This window comes from Aulonocara sp. 'chitande type north' Nkhata Bay, linkage group LG2 (genome assembly GCF_057382095.1).
Source record: "Aulonocara sp. 'chitande type north' Nkhata Bay isolate Kocher_YH1m ecotype deep benthic linkage group LG2, A_spYH_male_GT1.1, whole genome shotgun sequence".
Taxonomy (NCBI): domain Eukaryota; kingdom Metazoa; phylum Chordata; class Actinopteri; order Cichliformes; family Cichlidae; genus Aulonocara; species Aulonocara sp. 'chitande type north' Nkhata Bay.
The window spans coordinates 6,855,573-6,872,283 of record NC_141345.1 but is presented as its reverse complement, the minus strand read 5'-3'; the positions used below and the strand labels follow the sequence as shown (position 1 = coordinate 6,872,283).

Below are 16,711 nucleotides of genomic sequence, written 5' to 3'. Positions count from 1 at the left end.
TTTTTTTAGAAAGAGATGGAATGTAAATGTGCCTCCTTTGAATAACTTTAAGTCAACTTATGATGTTTAAATGTGCCACAGGCTATAAAATAGACAGAGAAGAGCAGGAATGATCAGTGGGACTGAATCAGTCTGTGGAGAAGGAGCTCTGCTGCCTCTGTGGAGTGGTGCAGCTGAGACTGGTTCTTCATAATGACCTCCTGAGTCCTGACTTTCACTGACTGCTTCAGATTCTGACCAGCCTTGTGCGTTAGCCTGTCCAGCCTTCTGACATCTGTGTTACACAGAAAATTTGAGATGTACGAAGTGAACGACAAAGAAGATGGGACTAGCTAATGAGGGTGGGGGCATGGCCTGCTCGGCTTCACCTCAGCTGAAGTGGACCTCTGCACTGTTTGCACTGATGATGTCACAAAGTCCTTCCTTTACCTACAGTCTGTGGTTAAGCTGTGTCCAGATGACTGCAGATACAGTAGTATCTTCTGCAGGCCCTTGTAGTCATTAACAAGGAGACTTTCCCTACTCGTCCATGTCAACTACTGTCATCTTATTGTCAGCTGCAGCAATAGTGTCACTGCTCTGACCCGCAGCTGAGCTTTCAGGGTGGTGTCTGCTTGAATTACAGCATTTCTATCAGCTGATGTCATGGTCAAGGGTGTGTGTGTGTGTGTGTGTGTGTGTGTGTGTGTGTGTGTGTGTGTGTGTGTGTGTGTGTGTGAGGTATGTAAATGCTAAGTCTGACTCTCTTTAGGGTTTAGGAAGATGATGTTATTGGTGTGATCAGGAAAAACTTCTCAGATCATTCACAGTTATTCAAAATAAAAATATATAACCAGCATAGTGCATGCTACTTACACAATGCTTTATTGTTCCACACTGACATATGTTTTTACTTATGAGTTTATCACTGAGATATGAGATAAACATAGGAGAAGAAAACAGTGAGCAATGCTAGCTAATTTTAGCTTAGAAATCAAATATCAATAACTTCACTAAACAAGCACAACCCAGGTGCGACACGAGGACAAAAACCAACACTCACATGTCTTCATACAGGGTTTAAACAGAGACAACATTACAGTACAAGCTAAGGTTAGTCAGCTGGTCTAACTCAGCAGTCTCCAACCTTCTTTGCGCCACGGGCTGGTTTATGTCCGTCAATAGTTTCACAGACAGGCCTTTAAGGTGTCACAGATAAATACAACAAAATAAAACCAGACACATGGGAAAAAACCCAGGGAAACCGGTTAACAATAAAAACGATTAAGAAAAATAACTATAAAAACTGATTAAAACCCCGAAAACCATAAATTTCACACCCGAGCTCAACTCTCGCGGCCTGGTACCAAACGACTCATGGACTGGTACTGGGGTTGGGGGCCGCTGGTCTAACTAGTTCTATATTAGCAAGCACTAGCATGCCTGCTAACACAGACAAATGGCAGTCTGTGTCATTTTAAATGGCTGGTTTTAGTGGATACAATCAAATACCAACTTATCCAAACTCGCTGCCCTGATATGAGAACTTATCAATCCTGGAAGCTGATAAATTACATCATCAGTTAGTATTATTATAGCCATCAGACTAGCATAGAAAAATACAGCTAGTGGGCTAAGTATAACTTGATTGCAAGCTTTATCACTAGCAAAATCATATCAGAGAGGTAATGCTAGTTGGCTAATTTTCCAAATTACCTCACCCATTTTCTTGATAATGACACAAATGAGGACTAGTTCTAACTATTTTAACTAGGTAAACACATTTAAAGTAGAGACAGTCATTCACTTAAACTGCTAGTAAATATTTTTGAAATTCTTTATCAGCTAGTGGTGCAAAATAATTATCAGTATAATTGCGCAGCATAACTAAGTTGCAGCTAGCTGCCTGACCATGTCGCTTGCTAACATTATAGCTACAAAAATCACATCTGAATGGGAATGCTAGTTAGCTAGCTTTCCAAATTCCTTTTTCCAACTAACACAACACTAAATTTTGTATAATGTGTTTATTTTAGTCATCAAAGCAAATAAGACCATATATTTGGTGGTAACCTGGTCTACAGGAGTGGATGTATTTCTGTTAGAGATTACAAAAAGCCTAAATTCAGAGAGTCAGCGGCTGTTTGGCTGGATGAGGTTTTTGGGGTTTAACTGCAGCTCGGCAGTGAAACCCTGCTCCTGTTTTATGACCATTATACGAGCAAAACGCAAAGCTTGTAAAGCTCTGAAACTCACTTAGGACATGTGCCAGCTGTGTGTTTCTGTTAAAACACTTTTGAGCTTTAAATGTGACCAAAGAGAATCCCATTTTAATAATTACAGGTTTTGATATCATACTTTATGGGTCCTTGAACTTGTGGGCCATCTTTTTCTCCAGATATCAGAAAAAGAAAAAGTCCTCAGCACCAACTCTAAGAACATATCCTGAATATAATGAAATCAAAAAATAACAGTAAGTTTCCAGTGTTCCCTTATTTCCTCATGTCCTCCTTTATCTTCTGAACTTCCTGAGTCATTCTTGTTCAACTCAAACACGTGAAACACGTGAAGTCAGTGATTCAGAACATGGCAGGGAAAAAGACAATAACACAATCAGGTCTGGATGTGTGAATGTGCGAGTGAATGTGAGTATGAATGATTGTCTGTCCTTGTGTGTTAGCCCTGCGACAGACTGGCGACCTGTCCAGGGTGTACCGCGCCTCTCGCCCTATGACAGCTGGGATTGGCTCCAGCACCCCCCGCGACCCTGAAAAGGATAAGCGGTAGCGAAGGATGGACGAATGGACAAGTAGGGCTGTAACTATAGATTATTTCAGTAATCAAGTAATCTATCGATTATTCCATCGATTAATCTAGTAAACGGATAAAAAATACTTTTGTCTTATTAATGAGCAATCATAAACATTCAAAAGAGAAAAAACACAGGTCTTTCACAATAAACGACTCATTGGATTCTGTTTTTTCCGTGGAGCTTTACTGCAGATTCTTCTGCCATGTAAGACAAATGGCGGTGGATGGAGCAGCTACAAATTTCACTTTTCTAGTTGTCGGAGTTTGTTGATCAGGTGCTTTGATGAAGGACTCCCGCAGCTTTTTCCCAATAAAGTGTTTTAATGTTGATCACAGGAACAGAGCTGCTGTTTGTTTTCACTCTGCCTGACCTCACTCTTTGCCCTTTGTGGTGTGTAAATAGACTCCGCCTCTATGTTAAAAGGTGCCAGCGTCATCATCACTGCTGCTGTTGTGTTAGGTGTTTTTGTTTCAGTATTTTTGTTTTAAACTGAGAGCTGTGTGGCCTTATTGTTATCTGAGTTTTTATTCACACGCTGCTCCTAAATACATTTGTACTGCGGGTCTGTTTTTAGTCATAAACGTGTCTGAAGCACTCCCATTTACATCATTTAACACATCGCCATGCTGCAGAGCTGTGCATTAAACAAATCATTGAAGTCAAGAATTTGTGTCAAATCAAATTATTTGAATTACTCAATGAATAGTTGCAGCTCTAGAAACAACATTAGCGAGCAAGCTAGCTATGATTAGCTCTGTCAGTAAGTAAACCAGGGGTGCCCAATCCCGGTCCTCGAGAGCTACTATCCTGCAGCTTTTAGATGCATCCCTACTCCAACACAGCTGAATCAAATGGTTTGATCTCTTCAGCATGCCATCATGTTTGGCAAAGGCCTGATAACAAGCCATTCATTTGATTCAGGTGTGTGGGAACAAGGATGCATCTAAAAGCTGCAGGACGGTAGCTCTCGAGGACCGGGATTGGGCACCCCTGAAGTAAACTAATGTTAGCTAATGCTAGCCAGCAAAATATCTATTTTTATGTAATGAAGCCAACCAGGCTGGGGACCTTAGGTGGTCAACATCAGCAGGACATTCAGGACATGATGGGATCATTTGGTCGTCAACATCCCGTTCGTCCCTGAGGTGTCTTTTTATCTGGCTAACGTTAGCAAACTCTATATAAGTTGTCTCAGGTAGCAAAATACTTTCTGGAGATGGTCGGCAAATACATGTAAATTCTGGATCTGGTAACTTAAATTGACATTTTTAAATTTCTCTTTCAGCTAATGTTTTGACTTTCTGAAACAAGATCACTGAATTGATGCAGTGTAGCTGCTTTTTTCCTAAATTGTTGTTAGCACAATCATACCTGAGTGTAATCGTACGCTATCGTGACACCTTTTTTTAATTTCGGCCCTCTTTATAGAAAATTTTTACTTTTTATGGTGAACTGAAGTTTTTCTATGACCTTATTCAAAGTCACTGACAAAATCAGGATTCTCATGGCAGGGCTGTGTTAAATAAAGATACGTTTTTAAAATAATTTTGTTTGCCTACATCTTAAAATGCCAGTAGGTAGACACCTGGACACACGGTTAATCTAATCCGGCTCAGATTAACAGCCTCACTAACTATGATCTCAGCCAATCAGCATTAAGCTCTTAATAGAATCACTAGAAACAGGAAGCTCAGATGATGCTGCTGAAAACAAATGACAGGACCTGTTTAACAGATCTTTATAATCTCACATCCACAGGAAGCAGGCAAAGTTAACTAACTCACTGATTTACATGACAAGAAGCTGGTTAATGATAGGCTCAGGTCACTCTGGTTGTGTGACGTCTTTACGGTGGCTTTTAATAACAACCTTCTTAAATGAGTCATCACCACATGTCTGAGTATACTTTAAGATCAAATCGACCACTTTTAGAAGTTGTTTGTTTCTTTTTGTGGTCCATAGGTGTCTTTGTCCATTTTTTTTCCATAACCAGTTCCCCTCTCTTATGTGACCACATACAGATGCACCAGTGTCACATGGCTCCACCCGTGATGGGTGGTCAAATGTAGTTTAACTCGAGTCCCTCAACTTCTGACACTAGAACCTGACCCTTTAGGCTCTGAGCACGTTCAAGTAAAAAGCAGGTTTTGTGTGTCATGTGACTATGAGTGACTCACAGGGAACACAAAAATATAACAATAAATAACATCAGAGATTAATGCTGCAGAAACTCATTAATATGGTGATTTAGTGCACAGAGCAGTAAAATAAACATGTTAATTCAAAAAAGTGCGCTCAAACTGGATCCATTTAAACATTCAAGCCTTCTGTCCGACAACCTGGTAAAGGAGACGTGGAAATCGCTTCAGGTTGTCTGCAGATCAAACTGAAATAATGTTATTGACTGATCATGTTTTCTGTAAGACTCAGAGACAAGTTGAACAGCATTCTGTCCATCACAGATGAATAGGTGCGCAGAGACACACAGTCTGTGCTGCTGTCTTGGTGATGTTTGTAAGGTGTGGCTTAACAAGCCTCGCATTTAAACTGTATTTAAAACGTGTTTTATGCTTCAGATATTAAAAAACTGTGATATCTTCCCTAAACGTAACAAAGTCTCTTTACTTAACGTTTGTTGTTTGTTTATGTGGAAGCTCAGTGGAAGCCAACTCAGGAGTTTAGCAGCTGTGCAACATTTTCCAGCTCCTCCTGAAGCTTTTCCAGACTGAGGAGGGACAAGTCAGGACCTCAGGTATCGTTTACCTGTTGGTAAACTCATAATCAGAGGTCACAGAGAGGCATGAAATTATTTTTACGTTGTTAGATGTGATTGTGAGCCTTTCTCAGACACCGGGTCTTAGAAATGTGTTTCGCTGGTGTTCAGGTGTTTGATGGCGAGCGATGGAGGCAGTCTGCGGTGCTGTCTCTGATGGGCGGAGCCTGAGAAGATGGCGCAGAGTGAAGCAGCTGTTGTTGGATGGAAAGTTATCCTGACGCTGAGAACAACAACTGCTGCTCCGCCGTCTGCCAAAGAGACGACGACACGCTAAAAATACACACAGGGCCGCATTCCACACATGAACCAGCGCACGCGCACTTGTGTGTGTGTGTGTGTGTGATAATGTACAGGCTGTACAGACCTGGCTGCACCTCCTAATATAAACTCGAGCAGAGCTGCTCTATAAATAGTCTTCAGTTCTTTGTGGTGCAGATTACAGTTCGGCGTGAGAAAATTCAAACAACCTGAGTGACAACTTACTCACAATCCACCTCTGACCCACAGACATGTGAAAAACTAAGACAAAAGTCATTTAATAACTAGTGACTGATAGTTGCAACCTATCACCTTACAACTCTATGTAAATCCCTCCTGAAACGAGGGCAGAAATGGCTCCACGCGGGTAGAAGAGAGGTAAAAGTCAACACAGTGGGGGCTAAATATAGATCACGGTCATAGACTGCATATAAATGGATTGATGTTGTCACCATGATGCCACCCACTGTTTAGGGGCTGTTCATTTTGAAGACTCGACTTAGCATTTTGACTGCTGCCTAACCTACAGACTGTATGGGAGCATCAAACAGACACACATACCTGATGATTTAACGCTCAGTAGAATCTAAATAAAGTCCCAAAACTGGAGCTCAGACTGCTTTGATGGTCTCTTAGTTTAATTAATCTCACAGCAGCCAGATTATTGGTCAGATAATTCCATTAAAAAAGGCTCCAACAGCACAAACACGGTCCAGAGCTCCAGGTCAGGGACTCCAATTAGCTGAGGTGAAGACTAGCAGACAGCTAGCAGCTACAGCTGCCTGTCAGTCAAAGAGGCTGTCAGAAAGAAAACATTCACACCTGTCCAGGTGTTATAAAAGTTTAAATTATCCATAGAGACCAGAACAGTTGTTCTATCAGGCTGTAAACAGGTGTATGTCTGCTGTGAAGTCAGATATTTTAACGTGGGAGTCTGTGGGGACTGACTCACTGCTGGAGCCCCTGCTGGACGTTAGAGGAACTGCAGCTGTTGGTGCCTCAGCTTCATTTTCTTTTACCCTGCAGCTTGATGGCAGGTCTGAGTGTTACTGGTCAGGGCTCCTCTCAGCCTCCAGGTTGTAACTTGGTTCTCTCGTTTGGTGGATGTAAACAGCAGATAGAAAATAGTTCCTACATGAAAGTAAGAGATTTCGGTGTATTTTAACCAAGAGATGATTTTTATAGAGAGACATTACTGGTTTGATTAGCGTAACTTTCAGCTGATGGGAGATGCTTGTCTAGCAGACACTGAGCAGTTTACACCGACATGGATAAACAGCAGTGTGCTCCAGAGGAAAAATATCTACATCAGACTTCAGGACAAACACAAAACTATGTAAGATGTCCTCCTTTTTGTTGTTGGAGGCTTCTGAGAACTTCTTAAAGCTTTAATTAGAGCTGTTTTGTTCTGAAGGCAGCGTTCATATCACACTGCTCGACGTGACTCGGCTCTCCTCAGGCCGCTGGTCGGATGATCGGATTTTTCCAAATAAACACAAACTGCGGACGCACACAAGAAAGATTTGATCTCCAACAGCCGGTCACTTCACAGTTTACAGGCTTATATCAGCTTCTGCTGCCTGGGGTTTTTACAAATAGACTACACTTGTGATACAAAGTAGTTTTGATTTTAAAGATGAATCCTCATAAACCAACAAAGACGCCTTTATCCTCCACAAACACAGATCTCACTGTTTTACCTTATAAATGTTACCTGAAGATCAAAGGCTGCAGGATTATCTTTGAATTATAAAACGTACATTTTTTTTCGTAGGACAGCAGAGTTTAATGAATGTATCGATCTCAGTATAAACCTCATGTCACAGATCTAATGCTGTTACACTTCTGGCTTTCATGACAGACGAGTCAGGCTGAAAACCAGCAGAGGGGTTTTACCCCTGCCTCCATAGACACTTATGCTTTAGGAGCCCCCACCCCTCTACACCCGATGGCAGCTGTGCTGGTGCGGTCCATGTTTTTTTATAGGTAGTAAGTGGAAATATCAGCCTGCGCCTGGATCACATTAACGGCCTGACTCGCTGGTTTAATTAACCGCACATTAACTGTAGAGATCTCAGCAGGAGCAGAGTTATGCTGGTTTTAATGTTTAAAGATGCTGCAGAAGCAAATAAAAGCACGGAAATAATCAAGATGTCACCTGAAGCTTCTTTTTAGCTTCTGATAAACCTGAATGCGTTTTTGTGCAAAAGGACTGTGGGTTTCATGTCCACTTGTCCCTGAGGAACAATTACAGCAAAGAAAAAAAAATGTTTCAGTGCTCATACTGAAGACACCTCAAATGTGGTAGAAATTTTGAACATTTTTACTTTTTAAGAACTGCTTATTCTGAAATCCTCCATATTGTTTCATTTATGTTTTTTAGAGGTGAGGCTGCGATGGTTTGAACTTGTGCTGAGGAGGCAGCATGGACATGTTGGACAAAGGATGATGAAGATCAGAGATGGGCTGTAACGCGTTACTGTAATCCGATTACTTTTTTCAAGTAACGAGTAAAGTAAGGGATTACTATTGCAAAAACGGTAATTAGATTACCGTTACTTTCCCATAGGAACGCTGTGTTACTGCGTTACTAAAACCTTGATTTTTTGCGAGAATGTCTCATGACAATGACGTTAGCAAGTGCGACGTTTGTGACAACAGCTGTGTGCAGATCAACAATGGATCACATATCGATTGTGGGAGAGAGTATGAGCGTGCAGCGTTTAAAGCGTGGAAGTACTAACCTTACTTTGAGTTTGATTCCATAAAAAGTGACAAAAACTTTAGCGTCCGTTGTGCGTGGGAAGAAAACTTCTTTTTACAGCGGAAAAAAACCCCCTAAACTTCCAAGCAAGCAGTGCGCTACGACATAATGGGAAACTCAGAGAAACTCGTGGATTCTTCCACTGACCACTGCGGCACACCTGCACCAGGATAAACCTCCGCCTACCCTACTCCTGCTTTACAGGTGAAAATAGAGCAAAAGGACCGCTGAGTCTTTGACTTTATTTTCTGCTGTGTTTTACTTGCATCTATTTGAAAGACTGAGTGTAAACACAAAAAAAAAAATTATTTTATGTGCAGAAAATAGGTTTAAATATTAAACAAATTTCTTCCAGTCAGTGAATGTTGCATATAATTAAATGTTTGCATGATGCATAAAGTTAAAAGATTAAAACTAACAAAACAAGTTTTAAAAAGAGACTTTTCCATTTGATTACATTTTGTATGATGGATTATGCAGAAAAAGTAGAATGGGGCTGAAAGATCTATCGCTTTATCACCTATTCAGGTTGTAAATCGTGTTTTTAAAAAGTAACTAATTAATTACTTTTGAAAATAAGTAATCAGTAAAGTAACGGGATTACTTTTTTGGGGAAGTAATCAGTAATTAGTTACTGATTACTTTTTTCAAGTAACTTGACCAACACTAATGAAGATGGAGCTCCCAGGCAGGAAGAAAAGGGGAAGACCTCGGAGAAGATTCATGGATGTAGTGAAGGAGGACCAGCAGAGGGGCTGGTTTCTATTTTAATCATCTCAGGACTCCTCAGCTTTACCTGCTGTTAGGCTCAACAAAAGTCCATCGTATTAATTTAAGGTTAAAAATAAGCACTATAGATTTGAGGTATGAAAAGAGTTTTATAGTGAATTTAGAACTTGTTTTTAAACAAATTTTTTTATTTAAATATTAAAACAAATTAAAAAAAAATTTTGTATGTTGATTGACTTAAAATCTGTTTTTCTCAAAATGATCAAGTTATTCTTCATCTTCAGTGTTTATTACCCAGAGCCTCTATAAATGAAATGCTGCCACCTTGTGGCCAAAAACAGGAACGTGAGGACTGAAATGTGCTTTATAAAAAGGTCATATTTAATAACATGAAGTTAAAAAGGGCCAGTATGTGGGGGTGGGGGTGGAGCATTAGAAGAAAAAGAAAAAAAACTTTATGAATATTTATCAAAACAGTTAATTGTTATTTATTGTCAAAAGCATTGTTTCAGTTTGCTGGCTTTTGTTTGCCTTCCACTAAAATTCTGTTGTTAAATCAGTTCAACCATAAATGGAAATTGTAGGGGAGGTTCCTCTTTCTGTAAACACAGCGTTTCCTCCTTGGTGTGCTGTGTAAATATGACTGAAGATGTCCTGAAAGCACATTTATTAATTATAGATGCAAAACGAAAGAGTTTAAGTTTTAAATATTGACTACCCCCTTATATCCACTATAACAAGAACGGGGCTTTAGCATGCAGCGCTTTAAATTGTAGTTAAGTATTTTTACACCGTGGTGTCTGTCGTTTGAAATGAAGAAACTTTGAGGTCAAAGTCGGGGTGTGGTGCCCTCTGCTGGTGATCAACAGAAACTGACAGATGCAGATACATCATCTCTCTTTATTCCCTACTTTCAGGTTGATAACAGAATATTTAACGAACTGTATGAGAAATACAGAGATGAAGATCAGAGTAGAAGACAACCTCTCCTCCCTTTTGTCACTTCTTATCCTCCTCGGTCAAAACAGCCCGAAGATGGAGCAAAGTTCCTGCAGCAGGTCCATGTTCAGGTAAACTCGGCAGATTGTGAGGAAAATGCCAACAGCCGAGAACCCGATGAGAATCCAGAGAATCTGAGCGCAGAAGTAAAGTGGAGCCAGACTGAAAGAGACCAGAGGCATGAACAGTGTTGAGTCAGTTTACCTGTTACACACCTGCACAGGCAGAACTACTCACAGTAAGTCATTTACAGGAGGCAGAAAGCTCTGTTCCAACTGGTTGAATGAACATTTTAGATTTTAACTAGTGACTATTTTCTAAAAGTGTTAGCATTTTGACCACAGCCAAAAAAGGCCACATACAGATACTACAGGAATCAGCCTGTAAACATTTTCATTTCTTGCTGTAAAGTTAGACATTTTTACATGAGTCTATGCGCGAGCCTCTAGTGGACATTAGAGGAAGTGCAGAATTTAGTTTAAAAAAAAATACAAGCTTTGAAAAAACCAACATGACGAGGCATTCAGGGGACAGTCTGGATCTAAACAATCGCAGTCAAAATAAATAACCTTAGCTTGGTGATTTTGTACTCTTGTCCTGTTTGCATAGCTCAAAATTTTGATAGTTGCCGTTTGTCAGACTGATATATAATTTCCCTAGAGATTAATATAGTATGCCGATTCTGATGATGTCACACAGTTGGACATTTTTAACTCAGCGTTTAACTTCACTGTGAACATTTAAAATTCAATAACCCTGAGAGATCCCATCCTTCAGAGGGTATGAAAGCCAGAGCAGGAACTTTCCATAAAGTAAAACTCACATTTCATATGGGAGTTCCTGCAGTGCAAACGTTAGCATCAGTATAAGAATGATTTTAAACAGCGAGTGTATTTATTGTAATTGTAGGGGTTCTCATAGCTCTCACCGTCCCTGTGCAGACTCAGAATATCCTCTAAAGTAATTGAACCGTCCATATAAATAAAGCAAACCGCAGACTGAAGACAGACCTGAAACACACAGACACACCTTTAAATGTTTACCTTTTCAGGTCGTAAAGCGTACGTGTTAATGCTGCAGCAGCCTCTGTGGCTTCTGTCGCCTCACCTTGGCTGAAGAATACTCCAGATAGCCACAGCACGGTGATGAAGATGGGGAAGTACTCTGAGCAGTTTGCTCTAAACACAAAGGACAACAAAACTAACCGAAACTAAGTGGTAAAACACTACACACCACAGCCTCCAGGGGGCACCAGAGGCATCCCTTTCATTCTTACCAATTTATCAGGTAAAATTTCGTCCCTCCAAAATTGAAGGGTCCCCACAGGATTTTAGTAATACAAGTAAATGCATAGACAAACAGACACAAAGGGGCTCACTGAGCTCTGAAGACCCTCTCAAATTCTGGTGGTCCAGTGGTGGCAGGTGGAGACACTGAATACTTCCTCCTGGCATAAATTACCTGGAGAGAGAAATAGGCTAAAAACATAAAGAACACATTTTAGTGCACATTACACTTTAATTACATGAACATTGTTATTTTTTTCAAATGTTAAATAAAAGATGGCTTCATGAGCTGTCCTTCACACAGCTTCTGCTACACAGACCAAAGTACACACCACGCTGCTCATCTATGCAAATTTTATTTATAAAAGCTAAAAAAATAAATAAAGTGGAAGCACAAATGCAGTGAGGGCTGTGAACGCCAGGTGTCACATGTACAGATAGTGTTAAAAATACTCTGTTAAAGTACTGACTCAACTCCTTAACTCAAAGTAAAGAGTAGCGACTCTAAAATGTAGTCTTGAAAGTAGCTCTTTGGAGGACGTTTCTACCAGCTATGTGTGTGCAGAGCTAACTCAACCTTGTGCTATATTAATGTAATAAAATATTAGATTAACAAACGTGGCCTACATTTTAATTCTCATAAATATTCAACTTGAATCAGATCAGCAGAACATGAACAGAGAAAGAGGAAAATTTAAAAACAAAAAAATATTTTCCCTTGCCTACATTGTAGAGGGTGACTTTGGCCCTAAACAGAAAGTGTACAGTCAGGGGTTAAAGTGGATTCAGCAGGTTAAGGAACCCTAAAAATTGGACACACCAATCTGTAATGGCTCAGCGTGGGGGGAAATCCTAAGTCACAATTTCTATTGAGCGCTGCAGTAGATTTTCTTAATGTACAAGCTGTGATCAGCTGTTTTAAATCCATCACAGTACAGCAAAGTAACCCATTTAACCCCTGCACTAACCTGCAGATGATTTTCATGCAGCTTTTAAATAACAGTCAGTAAAACATAATGTCACATGTACAGACCCAATATGCAATTTAAAAACACGATGACTATGCGTATATACTTTAAATTGCCAGTGAATCAAATACCACCGAGCAGTCTTTAATTTAAGCCCTCTCCTTCCTCTTCTGTCCTTCTTATCCTTCTCCATCTCTGCATTATTCTCTCCCTGTGAAATAAGCAGCTGGCCTTTAGCTGCCAACACACTGACAGTGCAGGGCTACCTCCATGCTGAAGTACCTTATGGACATCTGCAGTCGGCTAACTGCAGCCCCTGATTTTGCACTTGCTCATCTCTTTTAACCCTCTACTGCATGACTTTTTAATTTTGGGGGAAAAAAAATATTTCTCCCTATTTTGGGGGAGCTTTAGGGTCCCTAATAATAATATATCAATCATAAAATTTGACAACCTGCTCCCCCCCAAACAGATATTGGTTTGTTGCTTAAAGGCAATACGGGTAGTAAAATGCCAAGTTATTCTATAATAAGTTGTATTAGTACAACAAGGATGAACAAATAAATAAACAACAAATAAACAATGTAAACATTTCACAAAACAATAAAACACCAAAATACATCCAACATTTGACCCTAACCCCATGCACGTGCGTACACACACACACACACACACACACACGTTGTGTTTCCATCACTTTTGGGGACATTACATTAATTTAATGGAGACTTAACCTGACTCTACCCATCACAAGTCCCTGCCTGAACCTTACCCTAACCCTGACTCAAGCCTTCGTAGGCGAGACCTCAATGTGAGTGTGTAAACAAATTTGTGTCCCCACAACAATAAGTAATACATGACCACATACACTGACACCCACACAGCAATATTGGTATGGCAGGGATCAGGCCCACACAATGTGCTTACACATGGCCCACATATCGCAATGAATAACAGCCCTTTGGTGGCCCAGACCTGGTTTGCCAGAGGTAATCCACACATGGGCCAGCACAAGGCCAGTTTCAGACACCCTGGTCGTCCTGTGCTGGCCCATGTGTGGATTACCTCTGGCAAACCTGATCTAGGCCACCAAAGAGCCGTTATTCATTGTGATATGTGGGCCATCTGTAGGTGGTGTGCAGCCACGGGCCAGTTGTAGACACACTGCTGGCCCTGTGCTGGCCCAGAACGGTTTCAGCTCTGGCCCCAGATGTCAGCATAATGTGTACCTTAATCAAGCCATGCAATAACAACAACATGTGCCAGAACATGCAAAACAGTGCAAAAGTAACATGCCGAAACTCTGTTCAGACAGTGAATGGACTGATTTTTATGTAGCGCTTTTCTACTCTCCCAGATTACACAAAGTGCCGGCTTGATACCAGATCCTGGCCAGACCTGCTTGCTATGTAGGCACTAACACACACACAGTTACTTTACCAACTGACCCCTGAGCTCCTAAGTGTCCCTCAAACCTCATTCAGGGATCCACTCCTCTACTTCACTGTCACTCCCTGAATGCTCACTGTCCTCACTTTCTGAGGACAGAAAGTGCACACTCCCTTGGTTTCCTTGCATAAAAAGTTTTTGCATCCATGTCCTGTAATTATGAGTAGATTGTAAAGTAAAAAATATTGACTATGATCACATAAATGCACACAAACACATCTCTACACACATATCCAAATGCATTATATTGCCTGAAAAAAAATTGGGCTAACTGCGCAGTGTTGCCTTGAGGCAACGAATGAAAATGAACAGTTTTACAGTATAAATAAATTTTAAAAAGTAGAACAAACAATCAAATATGCTTCTTAACATATTCATGCACATACAAGTATTTTTAATATATATTTATTTCACTATAAACATGTAAAATTGTGATCTTTATCTTGCCTCCTAATGGAGATGTCTCTCATGTAGTGCAGCTTGCAGAAAGGAGCCCTCCCTTCCCCAATCAAAGTCACACCACCTTCAACTCACACATTTTATTGGAAAGAGATGTGCCTGGTAGCATTGTTTGGGGGGGAAAAAAGTTGTTGTTTTTTTTTTGAAGGGCCACCATAAGGCATGAAAATGTGGTTTGTTGCCTCAGGGCAACGCTATGCAGTAGAGGGTTAATGCCACACCCTCAAGTACAGATATCCGGAAATTTTACTTTAGTAAAGTAACGAAGTACAAATACTTCGTTACTTCCCACCTCTGGTGTACGCTGACATGCAAACACAGGAATTCAAACTGCTTTAAATACCACAAACATAAAACACGTGTAAACAGAATTCAAGAAATAAAAAGGCGTAAAACAGTAACCGAGCTATAGTGGAAAAGAAAAAGATTCAAGCATCATGACCGGTTAAATCACCGTGTTTAACTTTTTTGTGCATTTATAATTTTAAAACTGACGAGGTCTGAAGACGGCCTCGACTATGAAAACAGCACCAGCTGAGCCGTTTCTCGAGTCTGCAGGCTGGAACAATTTAAAACGGTCATAAACATACAAAACGATGTAAAACTAAACAGGAAGGAGAAAACAACGTTTAGAATGATCATTTAATCCCAGTAAGAAGTCGTGTCACAAAAAGCTTACCTTGCTCCAGGACGCCCAGCAGTGTCACGGCGCCGAGCCCGACCAGCTCCTCCATCATTTACAGAGTCAGACAGGTGAGACCGACACACACCTGGTCTGCGAGGACAGGTGTAATGCCAAGTAGTTCGTCTCGATAGAATTTATCTGCGTCGGGAGCGCGCACTGGGCAGGGAGAGCGGACCCAGTCGACTCCGCCTCCATTCCAACCACACCAGACCTGGAAGTAGCGACGTTTTACTTTAGTGAACAGGTGAGTGTCGTTACATTACAGTTCAGTTTGTGGGTTACAAGAGAGGGAGGGATTATTTTGGGCTTGACTCCATCTTTGTGTTTCAGATTTGCATCTTCGAGCATCCACAGCAGACTCAACATATTCATGTTCTCATCTATAAATGCAGACACTGTTTACTGACATCAGGTTTCTTATTTCATTCCACACTGCCAGAATTATTTACACATCTTTAAGATTATGATTAGTTACTGCTCTTGATCTTTACCTTTTTAAGTCCCCCCCCCACACACACACACGGTCGTAACAGACTGACCCTGCCACAGTCGGTTCCCTGTGTCCAAATCATGGAGAAACAGTGTCCACCATTCTTGATTTTTAACTCAAACGCTTCTTATGGCTTCTTAATTTTGGAGGTTTTAGCAGTTTTGATTCCCAGTTAGCTACACAATTGGAAGTAAAATGTCATCTCTGAACAGATGGCTATGGAAAATATTTTACAGTTCATCTTTAAAAGGGACAATGTCTCTTTTGTATCATTTACAAAAACAAAAACACCAACATTTGATTTTGTTACAGCCTTAACATTTCCCTTTTAACAGTTTAAATTAACTGTAGTCATTAGCTGCAGTAATAAGTATTTTCACAGGGCATTTGTTTTTTTCTACAGATGACCTGACCAACCTCTGTCACTAAAAAGAGAAAAAACAAAAAGACAAAAACAAAAAAGAAAACTCATGACACTGATGACAGCTGGGTAAACTTAAAACTGTTGTCAGGCGGTTACAAGAAATCCCTGGAAATTCAAGGCTGACCCTTTAAAAAAACAAAAACAAAAACAAAAAACCCAAAACAAACAAAAGGAAAAAAAACAGATTCAGTGTGACAGGTGTGTCCGCGATGGTTCCACCAGCTCTGTGTGGAAAGCGCAGCTTTCTGCTGTTGGTACATCAAAGAGTAATGCCACAAATTGGCTGGAAGTAGGTGACAAGCAAGGAGTTTAAATAAAAGTCTAATTATTTCATATTTAAGTAAACATAACCTAACCAAGAAAAAGATGATCAAAAGGTTGATGTCAGGTGAAGTGGAAGAGCAGTTCATCTGGGCCAGTTTTTAATAGCCTGCAAGACACAAGTGACCTGCATTAGCTAACACTCGACCCCCCCCCCTTCATAAAAATCAATATCACTTCCTGACGATACATTCTCCGGCTCTGATAATATAGACAGTAAACTGCTCAAAGTTGCAGCCAAGTTTGTGTCCCTTCCTATATGTCACATATTTAATAGATCTTTGGCATGCAGCTTATTTCCGTTGCAGTGGA

At 40.5% G+C, this 16,711-nt stretch overlaps 1 protein-coding gene across 2 annotated transcripts; it reads right to left on the bottom strand.

Annotated features, from left to right (window-relative positions):
• Positions 1 to 6,989: 6,989 nt before the first annotated feature.
• ltc4s (leukotriene C4 synthase) lies at positions 6,990 to 15,363 on the bottom strand. Of its 2 annotated transcripts, XM_086304501.1 has the most exons (5): positions 15,159 to 15,361; positions 11,696 to 11,795; positions 11,425 to 11,495; positions 11,246 to 11,327; positions 7,171 to 10,479 (listed from the first exon to the last, which is right to left on the bottom strand). In XM_086304501.1, the coding sequence occupies exons 1-5, from the start codon at positions 15,214 to 15,216 to the stop codon at positions 10,338 to 10,340; spliced, it is 453 nt and encodes a 150-aa protein (XP_086160627.1). In that variant the 5' UTR covers positions 15,217 to 15,361; the 3' UTR covers positions 7,171 to 10,337. The 2 variants fall into 2 exon arrangements, with proteins under 2 accessions (XP_086160637.1, XP_086160627.1); XM_086304511.1 differs by lacking the exon at positions 11,246 to 11,327 and having other exon boundaries at positions 6,990 to 10,479; positions 11,361 to 11,495; positions 15,159 to 15,363.
• Between the last annotated feature and the right edge of the window lie 1,348 nt (positions 15,364 to 16,711).

Coding starts and splice junctions, on each gene's coding strand:
- ltc4s (XM_086304501.1), bottom strand. CDS start 15,216: ATGATGGAGGAGCTGGTCGGGCTCGGCGCCGTGACACTGCTGGGCGTC. Junction 11,496..11,695: donor GAGAGGGTCTTCAGAGCTCA/GTGAGCCCCTTT, acceptor CTTTGTGTTTAG/AGCAAACTGCTCAGAGTACT. Junction 10,480..11,245: donor TCTGAGTCTGCACAGGGACG/GTGAGAGCTATG, acceptor GGTCTCTTTCAG/TCTGGCTCCACTTTACTTCT.